Source organism: Eptesicus fuscus, chromosome 12, assembly GCF_027574615.1.
Source record: "Eptesicus fuscus isolate TK198812 chromosome 12, DD_ASM_mEF_20220401, whole genome shotgun sequence".
Classification (NCBI taxonomy): Eukaryota; Metazoa; Chordata; class Mammalia; order Chiroptera; family Vespertilionidae; genus Eptesicus; species Eptesicus fuscus.
In genome coordinates, this window is record NC_072484.1 from 34,058,418 (window position 1) to 34,073,103 (window position 14,686).

The window sequence follows — 14,686 nt, forward strand, 5'->3', positions numbered from 1 at the left end:
TTATATGGACTGTGTTAGGCCGAGGCATGGGGGAAAGACCACAGCCATGCAAGCACCCGCAAGGTAGATGGTGACGAAGATAACTGGCAGATAACTGGCCCCTTCCCAGAACCTTGGTAGCCTTCCCAAACCCCTGCCCGAGGCAGGAATTCCACATCTCTCATGCTCTCCACCCTCCCCTCACCAAACGGCTGTATAAAGGAAGTACCTAAGCCCCTGTTTTGGCGCGAACTCCCCTGGCCCACTCTCGGACCGGTGAGTTTCGCCCGGGAGCGCAAGATTAAAACCTCCCCCCTTTTCCATGGCCTGGACTCTGTGTCTTGTTTCCTGCGTCGCAAACCTTTCATCTGGTGCCGAAACCTGGGTGGGGATTGAGTGTGTATCCCATTTGGGGTACCCCTCCCCACTTGTTTCCGCGGAACCCTCAGGCTTCTTTCCAGCTCGGCAGCGTCAGTTGGTGAGTCCCAGTCCCTATTGACTCCTAGGGTCCTCCGTCGGCGTCTCTGTCCGTAAACCGCGGTCCGCGTCAGAGATTGCTTTCCGGGCGTAGCCCTCCGGACCTTTCCAGGAAAGGTTCTGACCCTGGGGGGTAGTGAAGACGTTCCTACTCCACCTCGGTCTCCGGCCTTTTGGCCTCACTCTGATCCCAGGGGGTCGGCGAGAGACGTCTCCCACCATCCCTCGGATTCCGTCCGTAGCCTTGGCTCAAGGATTGGGACGCTGATCCTTGGGCCTCGCTACTGACCCTAGGTTTCAAAATGGGCAACCAGAAATCCAAAACTGACTCGCAGGCGCCGCTGGGTGCCTGCTCACCAATCTGGCTAAGCTGGGCCTGTCCCGGGATCTGCGTCCTAAACGCCTCGTTTGCTTCTGTACCGTGGCATGGCCTCAGTATGAATTGGACAACAGGTCACAGTGGCCTGAACATGGGACTTTTGATTTTAACATCCTGACCGACCTTAACAACTTCTGCCAACGAGCTGGGAAGGGGCTGGAGGTTCCATGTGTCCAGGCCTTTTTCAATCTGCGCTCCCGTCCCTCCCTCTGCTCCTCTGTTCTCTCTGACTCTGTCCTCTGCTCCTTCTATTCTCTGACTCTTTGGATCCAGCTGCTCTCTCACTTCCACCCCTCCTCCTCCCGCTGAACGCTTTCGGCCCCCTCCTCTTCCTCCTTCTTCGCCACGGCTCCCTTTCTTCCCCGTGGCAGGTGCTTTCTCGGCAGCACCTCACCTGCCCACCCGCGGTTTCCGTGGCCGTGGGCAACACCACCGCGACCGTGCCGCTCCCTCCCGCGGCCGCCGCTGCGCTTTCTTCCCCGCGGCCGCAACCATCGCCGCCGCACAGCAGGAGAGCCGCCCGCCCGCCATCCCGCAAGCCGCTCCGAACAGCTGGCTCCCGTGCTCCGGGGTGGGGGAGCGGAGGCGGCAAGGGAGCAGACGTGGGGAGGGCGGGCAGTGCCGCTGACTCAGGCACAGGACCTCCCGGACAGCGACCGGGCTCGGACCCCCGAGCCCCCGGGTCCGCGGCCCCGCCTCCTCCTCCTCCTCCTCCTCCCCTCCGACTCGCCCGGCCTCCCTGCAACAGGGCTCCTTCCGCCCTGCCTCCTTCTGCCCTGCCGTCCGCTCCCTCCCTTCCCCCATCCTCACTCCCCGACCTCCCCAGGCCGTTCCTCATCAGGAACCAGGCTGGGTGTACCCACTAGATACCCCGGAAGGGCGAGAGGGGCACCGACATCGCGACCAGATGCTCCAATGCCTAACAGCCGGCCTACAGGCCGTCTCCCACAGGTAGTTAACTTTGACAAGCTGAGGGAAGTTACTCAGGGACCAGATGAGAACCCCGCAGTCTTCCTTAACAGGCTGACTGAGGCTCTGACCTTATATACTCGCCTAGACCCTGGGTCCCCGGCCAGAACAACAGTTCTAGCCACTCACTTCATTTCCTAGTCAGCCCCAGATATCCGAAAAAAGTTAAAAAAAGGCAGGTGGCCCTCAGACCCCTGTCCGGGATCTGGTGAATATGGCATTTAAGGTTTTCAATGCCGGTGAGGAGCAGGCAGAGTACGCCCACCTTCAACAGGAGATGAGTCTGCAAACCCAAACCTTGCTACCTTTGGGGCCAGCGGCAGCCACACATGGTCCATGAGGGACTGTGCGTGGTGGGGGTGCAACGAGAGAATGCTTCCAGTGCAGAAACAAAGGCCACAGTGCCCCCAACCCTGGGCTCCAACCCAGCCCTGCCCGGCGTGCGGTCAAAGCGGCCACTGGAAAAGTGACTGCCCCTGGAAAAGTGACGGGCCCTCTGCGTCTCAACGTAGAGGGGCTGTCCTTCCAGGTCATGACCCGCCGCTGGCCATGATGGAACTGGCTGAAGGCTGAAGATGGCAGGACTCGACGACCCATCACCCTCGCCGGGCCCCCAGGTAAACGCTCAAGGTAGCGGGTAAGCAGATCTCCTTCCTGATCATACGGGGGCTACGGCTCTGTCCTTGCCCTCCTTTTCCAGGCCATTGCCCCTTCCACGATTTCGGTCATGGGTATTGATGGCAAACATGCTCTGGCCTCAGCGCCTTCTCACCTCGCTCCTCCCTCCCTAGAGAACAACTTTCTTGCTGACACAGGCTTATCAGAAACTCAGTTCTGAATTCAAGCAGTTAGAGGCCTGTTCCAAGAAGTTTTAAAGTTAACTGTTGACAAGGATTTTAAAAGGACCCACTCACCTGGACGGTCTTGCCCCAGGGGCTCAGAGACAGCCCTCATCTGTTTGGCCAGGCCTAACAGAGCCCTCCGACAATGCTCATTAGAACCCAGCACTTTCCTCCAGTATGGAGATGATCTCCTTCTCTGCAGCCCCTCCCTGGACATGTCTCAGAGGCATACAGCTGGCCTCCACTGGTAGGATTCTTCCAGCCTTCACCCCGCAGCCTACCTGACCATACAGCTTGATCCCACAATTCAGGAATGGCAGCCCTGCCTCCGGGCTCTGGCTGCAGCTGCTGCTCTCACCACGGAGGCCCAGAAGATTTGCCTCCAGCAACCCCTACAGGTCTTCTCCAAGATCTTCTGTCACACCGGTCCTTATCTCTCCTTGTCCCCTCTCCCATGCAGGAACTCCATCTCCTGCTCCTGGAGAGTCCTTACATCTCCCTAACTCAGTCCCCAGCCCTGAACCCAGCCACACTCCTTCCTGCTGCCTCCACCCAACCTGCAGCTACCCCTGAGGGAGGCAGCAGGAACTGAGGGCACACTTTTTGAGTCCAGGTCCCATTCTCTATGTCCAGCCTCACAGATTGAGAGGCATCTCAGGTTTCTTTTTCCATTGACCTGACCACCTGTACTCCCCGACATACACTGCAACTGCAGGTCCACAAACCCCTCAAAAAGACCTCGTTAACCTAACCTTCAAGGTCTTTAATAATAGAGACAAGGAGACCCAAATCCAAAATCAAAGACGAGATCAGGCCAAGGCGGAGGCCCATTAGGAGGCCTTCCAGCTCCTAGCCACCACTCTCACGAACCCCAAACGGAGTGCCGGTCCTCCAACCGCGGGTAAGTCAGGGCTAAGCCTCCTCTGGGCCCTCCTTCAAATGCAGCAAGGAAGGACACTGAGCCAAGTCCTGCTCAAACCCGAGACCCCCGCCTGGGCCCTGCCCAAGGTGCGGAAGGGAAGGCCACTGGAAATCAGACTGTAGTCTGGCTCCTCCGGTCTGGCCTCAGCCAGTCCAGCAGGCCACCCTCTGGATCCGGTTTGGAGCTCCCAGACCCCCTGGGACTGGCCACTGAAGAAGCTGCCAGGCCCTGACAGGGCCCCACAGACTTACATCACCAGGACAGAGCCTCGAGTAATGACTGTGGTGGCAGGTAAGCCGATCTCCTTTATAATTGACACTAGGGCCACTTATTCTGCCCTCTCTGAATTCGCTGGGACCCTTGTCCCCTCCTCAGTCTCTATTATGGGGTTGACGGATTAGTCTCACAGCCATTAGCCACCTCATGTCTACACGGCATCTTACTAAATTCCCCCATTCACTCTTTTCCCATTCTACCTTGGTGCCCAGCCAGGGCTACCATGCATCCCCTCTTAAAACCCAGTTGTCCCAAACCACAGTCACCTACCTCAGTTTCACTCTCTTACCCCAAAAGGCCAAGCCATTCCTTGGACTGTAAACGCCTTATCTCCTCTATGATCATTATCTCTAGGAAGAATGTGGCCATTTGGGACTGAAGCAGCTAGAGGCCTGGCTAGCCTGGGAACTGGCTGCGGAGCCTGCTCCCTCCCCCATCGCCTTTTAGAAATACTGAATAGAAGGTCTGAGGCATGGTTATGCATTTTTGAAGGACATAGAAAGAAGGTTTGAAGGCTAATTTGAAATTGTGAAGGTTTTTGTGAAGGTTGTGCATGTGATGAGATGGAGAAGAGAAAGAAAAATAAAAAGAAAGAAAGAAGTTACTCTGAGCAAGAAAGTGAGGGTTCAGTCTCCAAGCCTGGCAGGACAAGGTTGCTGGATACTTCTTAAGCTAAAGCAGAATATTCAGTGTCTAACCTCTTATCCAACCATCCAGGTCCCTGGCTCTCACTACTCCTTTCCTTCCCTTTCCCTCCCACTTTCACTGCAATACAATCTCAACCACTCATCTGTCACCCCTTATTGGTAGCGCCATGGTGACTACCCTCTCAGCTTGGAGTGCGGAACTAGAAAAAGGAATCTCATACCCTTTAGCCCACCTCTTCTCCTTACACCTTTCAACTTGTCTCCATGATCAGGGATTTTTCTTCCCCTGTGGGGAAAACACATACATCTGTCTCCCTATCAGCTGGACAGGAACCTGTACTCTCATCTGTCTCTCACCCAATGTAGATTTAGCCCCCAATAATCAGTCTTTACCTGTCCCTGTAACCCATCATATCTGACACAAAAGGGCAGTCCAGATCATCCCTCTCCTCTTAACCCTCAGCATCACAGCAGGAGTTGGAACTGCCACAGGGAGCTTAACTACTGCTCTACCCATACTTTGAAACCCTGTCTGTGGATGCCCAACAAGGGGCAAAACTGGGAAAGCAAGAACCTCACCCCCAGGGTAACCTATTCTCCCCTTTCATATCACTAGTGAGGCAACTGAAACCCTACTCTTTTCCCCCCTAAAAGTAACATCTAGGTCTCAGTTGTCTTTTAGCTCCAGGCCCAGAAAAGCAGCAAAACCAGACAAGTGACGCTGTGGCAGCCTCAGGACCAGCTTCTACCTCCCAAGTGACTCAACAGGATCGCTCTCAAGACTTCACCAACCAGTCTCTTGGATAAATTATGCTGCTGCACTCCTCGTCCAGCCTCCCATCATTAGGCCAACTGGTGTCTATTCCTTTAATTTTGCTCTTTAGCCCCCTTTCTCATGCGCTGTTTTCTAGTCTTTTGCAGAACAGAATACAGGTGTTCGCCAACCAGAAGGTGGGAGAGATCTATCTGGCACTGAATTCAGAACCTAACACCAGAATCCTTGAGACCCCGGGTAGACGCCCCTAACGACGCCCCCTCTCAGCAGGAAGTAGCTATGGAAGACGGACCTTCATACCCTGACCCTGCCCGGTCTCTCAATTTTTTTTAATATTAGCAAAAGCCTGGAATGATAGATCCTCCCTTCCCCCAACTGATGGACAGAGTATGACGTAAACTCCACCTGCAGCCGGACATTCCTGAGCACCTTATATGGACTGTGTTAGGCCGAGGCATGGGGGAAAGACCACAGCCATGCAAGCACCCGCAAGGTAGATGGTGACGAAGATAACTGGCAGATAACTGGCCCCTTCCCAGAACCTTGCTAGCCTTCCCAAACCCCTGCCCGAGGCAGGAATTCCACATCTCTCATGCTCTCCACCCTCCCCTCACCAAACGGCTGTATAAAGGAAGTACCTAAGCCCCTGTTTTGGCGCGAACTCCCCTGGCCCACTCTCGGACCGGTGAGTTTCGCCCGGGAGCGCAAGATTAAAACCTCCCCCCTTTTCCATGGCCTGGACTCTGTGTCTTGTTTCCTGCGTCGCAAACCTTTCACACAGGATTACTCTGTGTCCTGAAAAGAGGGGTGCCCTCGATTTAAAAGGACTTAAAGGACATAAAATGACAGAGGTGTAATGTGATGTCCTGGAGGATCCTGGTCTGGATCAAGGCAGGAGAATATTTGGGGGACAACCGAAACAACTTGACTATTGACTGGACAGTGGTCTATATTATAGGATTAATATTAACTTACTAAATGCAATCATGATAATTCAGCCATATAAAAAAAAAACGCTCTTATTTGTAGAGATGCACCCTGATATATTTAGGAGTGTGACATGAAAATGAATTAAATTTTACAAAGTTCACATGTCTCAGTCATCCAGGACTGTCTCCCTAAATGGATGGCCTTTCTTCACAAGTAGCACACTCTTTCCCACTTCCAGGCATCTGTTCAAACCATCCCTTCTACCCAGGGTGCCCTTCTCCCCCTGGCAAAGTCCAACTCAGCCTTCAAAATACCAGCATCACCTCTTCTGTACAGCACTCCAATCACCTGGCATTGCCATGAAAGTTTAAAGATCAGTCTGCCCGTTGGACTCCAGGTCCTTCTGGATGGGCATGGTGTCTTAGCACTAACCAGTGTAATGGGATCACTGCCTAGAAAACCCCTGAATAGGTGAATTTGTTTCCATTTTCCAGGGGAGGAAACTGAGGCCAGAAGAGATGAAGGGCACCCAGCTTTGAAATAAAGGAACTGGAATTTGAGCCCAAGGGCTTGACCTTAGCAAGTGCCTTCCCTGGCTGGGAAGGTTCCTGAGATCACAGGAGGAGTTGAGTGGGAACAGGTGTACAAAGCCAGCACTGGGCAATGCCTGCTGGCACCAGGGCTTGTGTGACTCCTATTAACTCTTTTTTGTCCTAAGGATACCTTGCCAAAGGGAAACTGATGTTATCTCAGGGTCCATTCCACCCTCGTCACACCAAGGCACAGCTCAGCAGGAATCGACTTCTACCTGAAACTCTGGGTGCCCGTGGAAGTCAAGAGCCTGGGCATCCTGGGGTTTAAATCCTGGCTTGGAACCTGACAAAGTGACATAATCAAGAGCAATGAATTCACTTCTCTGAGCCACAGTCTTCTCATCTGGAAAATGGGGACAATGACAATTCCTACCTTGCACACTTACTCATTCATTCAATAAATATTTGAAAGTACCTACTATTTACCAGGTACTAAGAATATAACCAAGAACAAAGTAGATAAAAATGTCTGTCCCATGAAGCTTACTTTCTAATGAGAGACAGAGTATAAAAACAGGACACATGCCCAGCTGGCATGGCTCAGTGGTTGAGCAGCGACCTAGAAACAGGGGGTCACAATTCAATTCCCAGTCAGGGTACATGCCTGGGTTGTGGGCTCGATCCCCAGTGTGAGGCGTGCAGGAGGCAGCCGATCAATGATTCTCTCTCATCATTGATGTTTCTATCTCTCTCTCCCTCTCCCTTCTTCTCTGAAATCAATAAAAAATATTAAGGAGAAAAAACAACAACAACAGGATACATGAGTGAACTACTTAGTGTTAGATGGTGACAAGTACTATGGAGAAAAATTAAGTAGGGAAGCAGGTGGGGAGTTCAGGGATGGCCTCACTGAGGAGGTGACACAAACAGAGGCCTGAAAAAGATGAGGAAAGTGAGCCAGGCAGAATCCATGTGAATATAACAATAACAGCAGCCAACAGTAATACATATATATAAGGCATTGTGCTAAGCATTACATACATATTGACTCAATTCTCTGACAGTGTAAGTCCTATTATCATCCCTATTTTATAGAAATTGAGGCGTACAGAGGCTAAATAACTTGCTCAAGATCACACAGATAGGTGGCACCAGGATTCAAACTGAGGCAGTCCACATCCTTATCACCAGGCCAGGCTGCCACTCCAAGAGGATAGAGATCTCTGTTCAGTTTGTTCTCTGCTGCGTTCCCAGTTCTAGCACAATAGGCTCTCAATAAATGATAGCTGTTATGCACGAGGTTTGAAGGAGGTCGTGCTCCCCTCCAAGAACCAGGCAGTGGAAATTATTATCCCAAGACCTCTTCTGCAGGTCTGATAGCCAGGGTAGAATCAATCTGCCCAACAAGTACTGTATTTGCAACTTTTAAAAACATTTGCTGTCACCCCTGAGGCTTATGACCCTGAAGTCCCTGTGCTAGATGGGGATTTGGCGCCAGAGTTATACAGATGGGGAGTGAGAAAGGGGGTGTGAGCCCAAGGCCAGGTTAATGCGGGAGGCGGGGTAGCGGGAGCATAGGCAGAGGTCTGCTAGAGGCCAGCTGCCCTTTGTGCAGATGAGGCCACTGAAGCCAGAGAGGCCCAAGGGCACACAGCGGAGGAGGAGGGAAAGGGAGAAACTAGACTTAAAGCAGGGAATACAGAGACTGGCATGGGAGGTGGTCAAGGCAAGAGGACCAGGCTGCAAAGCACAAGGACCCGGAAAAGCACAGTGGGACCTCCGGCTCAGAAGACGCGCGGGACCCAAAATCCAGCGCCCACAGCAGACGGTGGACACGGACACCGAGACCTTCGGACACACTACGGCTGTTCAAGGGCACACAGAGCAGCGGCGCCAGGCCGGGAACCCGCGCCGCTGACCCGAGCCAGGCCGGTCCCCGAGCCCCCGCCGGACCTACGGCCCACTCACACGGCTCCGTTCCGGAAGCCTTTAAGCACGGCCAACGCAGTGTGGTAGCGACGCTTGCGCAACAGGGCGTTCACAGCCAGGAGCAGACCTCGCAGCTGCGGCGGGGCGGCCATAGCGAGGGTATCACGCCGGGGTGGAACGCGGAGTCCGCGGTGAACTGACAGCCCCGGGTTCCGGGGGCACAGCCCTCACCTACCCGCAGCTCGGAGCCGCGCCTCCGCATCTTTACGACCATAGGCTGTGTCTTCTGTCACTCAGATATGAAGACCCAATCATAGGGCACACGCACCTCACAAGGCTCACGCACTCTCCCGAAGAGAAGTCTGATTGGAAGGAAAGGAGGGCTTGTAACCAATCACAGTGGGCTCCGCCCGACTCGACCTAAGGAATGTTAGAAACGCTCCTGGGTTTGTCCAATCAGAAAGCACGTTCCTGTGCGTTTGGAAGGAGGTGTGTCACCTGTTAAGTTTCCAAAGTTTCGAAAGAGGGGCCGCCCTCCCGAAAGTTGGAATGGTGACACCGGGAGGAGCCAGCTTTACACAACATGACAGTTTTAATTGAGTAACAGTGATCCTAGCGATCTCTTCTGAGCATGAATCACTTGGCACCGTCAATGTTTTCCATCTGTTTTTAAAACCCGAACTCCTTCCTGTTAGGGTGAACTACCCCTAATCTCTCCTGCTTAGACATGTTTTCTGAAATATGTATTGTTATAAGCCTTTTCCCCTAGCTTGGGGCAGACGGCCGGCACCTGCAGAAGCAAGGTAAGAACTCCTCTCCGCCTGACTGACCTGTGCACTCTCCTCCCTGGCCTGCCTTGACTGACTCATGCCCTCCCCTTCGTTTGACCGACTGGTGCACCCACATCCTGACCTTACATTGCTTACTTCTACCCTATATAAGAGAATCTATTCGACACACTGGTCTCAGCCCGCTGTAAGGGACTGTAATAAAGTTTCTTAAACTCTCACAACGTCTCTTGGCCTGGCTCTTTTCCTCCTGGACCTAACACTTCCCAGGGCCCAAAAGACAAGATTCTGTATAAGCTGGCCGCTGTTTCCCTATCTAAACTCATGCCGTGTCACTTGCCTCCTCATTCGTTCCTCTCCAGCCAAACTGGCTTCCTTGCTGTTTCTTGAGCATTCCCATAACGTTCCAGGCCCAGTGCCTTGCAGTTGCTATCTCCCTGCCTGCTATGCAACACTTCCAGTTTTTCCCATGGCTGGCTCTTTCTCAACCTTCAGGTTTCAGCTCAAATGCCACCTCCTCAGAGAGGCCTTCCTAGATATCCCATCTAAAATAGCACTACCCACTCTCTGACTCATTATTCTCTTTTTATTTTCTTCATAAAACGTTTCACTCTTTTATCTTGTTTTCTGCTGCAACCCCAGCAATTAGGACATGGTAGGTGCCCAATATATGCTTGTTGAGACAATGTAGTTTGGGTTGTCACCTCCCAGAGCATTGATAAGTGACATCTATGTATGATGCTACTCTGTGGAGTTGTCATTGGATAAACAGGTATGCACTGAGTAGTAGTACTTGGGTCATGTACACTAGATCAGTGTCATGGAAGGATGTCAGAGGTCAGTGAAGGAGAAATTATGCTGGGCCTATTTTATCACTGAAACTGGAATTTCTTCCTTTTTTTCCTTCCTTTCTCTTTTTTCAGTATGGTAGATTGGTTAATTCAGGTAATCCTTCCTCTGAAAATAGTGGTAATCTATAATAATAAAAGTGTAATATGTTAATTAGACCAGACAGCAGAATGACCTTCCAGTCGACTTTCCCGATGACCACGCTATGACACCCACTGGCACCAGGCCAGCCAAGGTGGGTGTGATGTGATTGGTTGGGGCCCAGCCATTGCCCCATGATCGCCCTGCAGAGGGAGGCCCAGGCCACCAGCTGGCAGGGTGATTGATCATTCAGGGGGCTCCACGATTGCCCCAAAGAGGGAAGCCCAGGCCACCGACCAGCAGGCTGCAGTGAGTGGGCGGGGCCTCCCTCTGCAGGGGCATGATCAGATCAATTGCCCCAAAGAGGGAGGCCCAGGCTACCCCGTGGCAGCACTGCAGCAGTTGGGTGGGGCCTACCTCTTTGGGGCTATCGATGGAGGGGCTCCCGATCTGTGAGAGGGCACAGGCCAGGCTGAGGGACAACCCCCCCTCCAGTGCATGAATTTCGTGCACTGGGCCTCTAGTATTAAATAAAATATTAAAATATCCTCTGAAAAACACTGAAATGATTAAAGCCTGGGGAATGCCTAGGTAAATTATAGGTTGGAAACTGAAAACCAGTTAACAGAAATATTGGATTATTGGAGGACCAAAACTACTTATGATATGAGGGCATTTGCCAATATTGAACCTGTGAGTTTCAGTTCATTAGCTACATAGAGCAAGAGGGACAGAAGTGAAAGTCCAGGGCCTGCCCACGGTGGGGAGAACCTCCTCTTCACATTAAGCTGAGACCCCCCAAAGTATTTCACCCTAAAGTTTTATGTGATAAGAACCTACTGCATACCCCACACTATAAGCTCCAAGTGAGTTCAGATAAGTTTGCCTTGATGCTGAGAACAGTTGAAGGAAAGTCTAAGATCAGGGTGTTTACAGGTTTAGCTTCTTTTTTAAAAAATATTTTTTTATTGATGTCACAGAGGAAGGGGGAGAGAGAGAGAGATAGAAACATCAATGATGAGAGAGAATCATTGATTGGCTGCCTCGTGCATGCCCCATACCAGGGATCAAGCCAGCAACCCGAGCACGTGCCCTGACTGGGAATTGAACCATGACCTCCTGGTTCTTAGGTCAATGCTCAACCACTGAGCCATGCTGGCGAGGCAGGTTTGGTTTCTTTTGAGGCCTCTCTCCTTCACTTTCAGATGGCTAGCTTCTCACCATGTCCTCACATGATTACTCCTCAGTCGACTTTGTCAAATCTCTTTTTATAAGGACAGCAGTCATTGGATTAGGGCCCACCTGTATGACCTCATTTAATATTAATTGTCTCTTTAAAGGTCCTATCACCAAATATGGTCACTTCTGAGGTACTAGAATATCAACATATAGGATGTCAACATATGAATTCTGGGGGACACTAGTCAGCCCATAATAACCATTACGCCTTGCTGTCTCCTACCAATACCAACAAATCTAACAAGATGTCAGGGACAAGCTTTATTTTGTATGTCCTTTCTTTCCCTTGCAACTGGAGTCTGGTTTAAGCTGCTCATGACTTCTCCCGTCCCCACAGGGAAGTTATCATTTTTGGGGTGGCTGGAGCACTCATTGTGGAGGGGGACACTGGAAGTTTCTTAAATGTTCCCTCCTCCCTATTTGGCTCTCTGCCTGTAATTTCTACATTATTTACTCTAAGAGTCTCTAAACTGTTATTGGATTAGGTTCAGTGCCAACCAGCTCGCCCTGAGGGAATGGGACATGGAACTGATAAATTTTGGTAGAGGAAGAGATGGAGGTAAGGAGTCAAGAGTTTGAATCAGGGGAAGCCTGCTTGGAGAACCTCCCTGTAAGCTCATTCGGTTGTTCCATCAGTCCAGGTAGTCAGTCAACAAGCATATTTCCCAGGTTACCTCTGTGCCAGGACCTGAGTTCCAACCAGAATGGATGAAGGACCTCCTCTGCTAAGAGGGCCCCCTATTGAGGGGGTAGAGAAAATACAAACTTCCAAGGGCTAAAGATTATCACATGACAGGGGTAGTACCAAGAAACTCGAACAGCTAGGGAGGGATGGGATCTCATCCAGGGAAACCAGGGAGAGCTTCTTAGAGGAGGCAAGAAGACAAGCTTCTGTTGTTCCAAGATGACATTTTGACAAGAGAGAACAGCAAGTACGAAGGCCCGAAGAGCAGATATAAATCAAATACTTGTATATGCACCTGGATATATAAAAATATGTGGAGAGCTGCCAAGGCTTGGGTTGGTAGAATTGTTTGCTGTCCAGTGCCTCCCAATGGCCCTGTTCATCTCTCCTTCCTCATCCCCCTGTACCCATACCTCACTTGTTACCCTATTACTCCTTTCACAGTCCTTGGACTGCTTTCATTTTGACCTTAGGGCCTTTGCACTTGCCCAAGAGGCCTCTCTGTTCCCTTTTCTCCATCTGACTCATCTCATTTCTCTGGTCCACCTCCTCAAAAAAGCCATCCCTAACCACCCTTTCTAAAGGAGGCTCACCTCCCCCACAAAAAATTATTTGAAGTCATGTAACTTTTCTTTTTTTTCCCTTTATTTACAGCCCATCTTGCCTGCTGAACTATGACTCCATGAAGGCAAAGATTTTTATCTTCTTGTTCATGGTTTTGTCCCTCCTAGCATACAATAGGCACCCAGTAAAGATTTTTAATTAATTAAATTAATATGACTGTACTAATATATTGAATAATGTTTTTAAAAAGAACAGTTATATTGAGAAATTCTTGCAGAGGAGAGATAAGGAGAATCTGAGGCCATTGGATCTGGGGATGTTCAAGGAAAGATAGGAAGGAAGGAACACTGGCCTTATTCCTGCCAGAGAGGCAGTGAGAAGGGGGGGTTTAGGGCTTGAGGTGGGGCCTAGTTCTCCAAGGTTCCCAGGAAAGAAAGTGGGGCATGGAGTCTGGTAGGAGGGTGGGTTCTCTGTGAGGCACAGGGCTCACTGTGCAAAGGGGGAGACTAGAAGGGGAAGGAGGTAGTGGTATGGGGCACAGGGGTAGTGTTCAGGACAGGATGGAGAGTTTACTGGTAGAAATAAGCCTCGAGGCATGTGTAAGTGTAACTGGACAACCAAGGGGTCCAGGCTGTTCAGCCAATTAAACAGAGACAGAGTTGAATCATATATGAGCATTTATTCCAATACTGCTGGCAGTATGGGAGAGCAGAAGGTCATCCACAAAAATCTGCTCTGCAACCTTCCATAAGCCAGCTGCTTATATTGGGTAGAAGGACAAAGGTTACATGGGGAAGTAGGAATTATAGGCATGGGAAAGTACAAGTCATGCAGGCTGGGTGGGTGGGTGGGGAGGTTGGGGGCGTTTGCAACCGGCGGGCACCTCTGGATTCCAGACCAGATTACAGGCAATAGGGGCTGGAGGTTATAAAGAGTGGGTGCCTCCGGAACTAGATTTCAACCACGAGGTTGTAAATCTTTTCATAATTATAGCAGTTCTCAGAAAAGGAGGATGGACTGCATTCTGATGTTAGCTCCCATATCCCAGGGTGTACAACTCTCAGCCACATTAGAATGTACTTTCTCTAATCAGAACAGAACCATCATGGTTAGTCCTAATATACAAAGAGCCAGGGTCCATGACATCCAAAACCACAGAATGGACAACCGAATGCCAGGCTGTGCATACAGCAGGCTTGGGTGGGCGGGGACTGGCGAGCAGGCTGAACTGCTGACCTCTGGGTCCCTCCTGGGTCGCGGGCACCACGGCAACCCAGCACTGACTGTCACTGCCAAGGCAGGTGCAATGCAACTGTCACCACCAAGGCGGGTGCAATGCGATTGGTCGGCGGGGAGCGGGAGGGGGGGGCACCATTGGCCCATGATCGCCCCGCAGAGGGAGGCCCAGGCCACTGGCCAGTGGTGGTGGGCGGGGCCTCCCTCTGTGGGGCGATCATTCACGGGGCTCACTGACTGCGAGAGGGTGCAGGCAGGGCTGAAGGACCTCCCCCCCCACAAGTGCACAAATTTCATGCACCGGGCCTCTAGTATTTCTTATAATTATGGCTGGTCCCCAATATTCATTTCTGCCCATAACATAAGCAGAGGGTCTGTAAGGCAATTTAACAGGAACAGGGGCTGGTAGTGTACAGAGGAGTTTTGAATATATATATATATGTGTTATATATATATATATATATAACATTGTATATATATTACTTTTAGGAGTTATACATTTATTTAGCAAATGTAAGAAAATAAAAATTGTGATTTTTTATTATTGCTTTGGATGAGGCTAAAATATAATGAAAACATTTAAAGA

General features: G+C 51.0%; 1 protein-coding gene and 1 long non-coding RNA gene across 6 annotated transcripts in view; one reads left to right on the forward strand and one right to left on the reverse strand.

Annotated features, from left to right (window-relative positions):
• PXMP4 (peroxisomal membrane protein 4) overlaps nucleotides 1-8,883 on the reverse strand; it is a 41,098-nt gene extending 32,215 nt beyond the window's left edge. For all 5 annotated transcript variants that reach the window (XR_008557834.1, XM_054724539.1, XM_054724538.1 and 2 more), the window contains exon 1: nucleotides 8,698-8,883. Coding sequence is in view for 4 of the 5 variants with exons in the window: in XM_054724539.1 (XP_054580514.1) it covers nucleotides 8,698-8,810 (113 nt within the window). In the remaining variant the exon portion in view is untranslated. The remainder of the gene's footprint in view (nucleotides 1-8,697) is intronic.
• Nucleotides 8,884-9,267: 384 nt separating this feature from the next.
• Nucleotides 9,268-13,071, forward strand: LOC129150983 (uncharacterized). Its single transcript, XR_008557780.1, has 2 exons — nucleotides 9,268-9,461; nucleotides 12,955-13,071. It is a non-coding gene; the product is annotated as an uncharacterized LOC129150983 (long non-coding RNA).
• The last annotated feature ends 1,615 nt before the right edge of the window (nucleotides 13,072-14,686 follow it).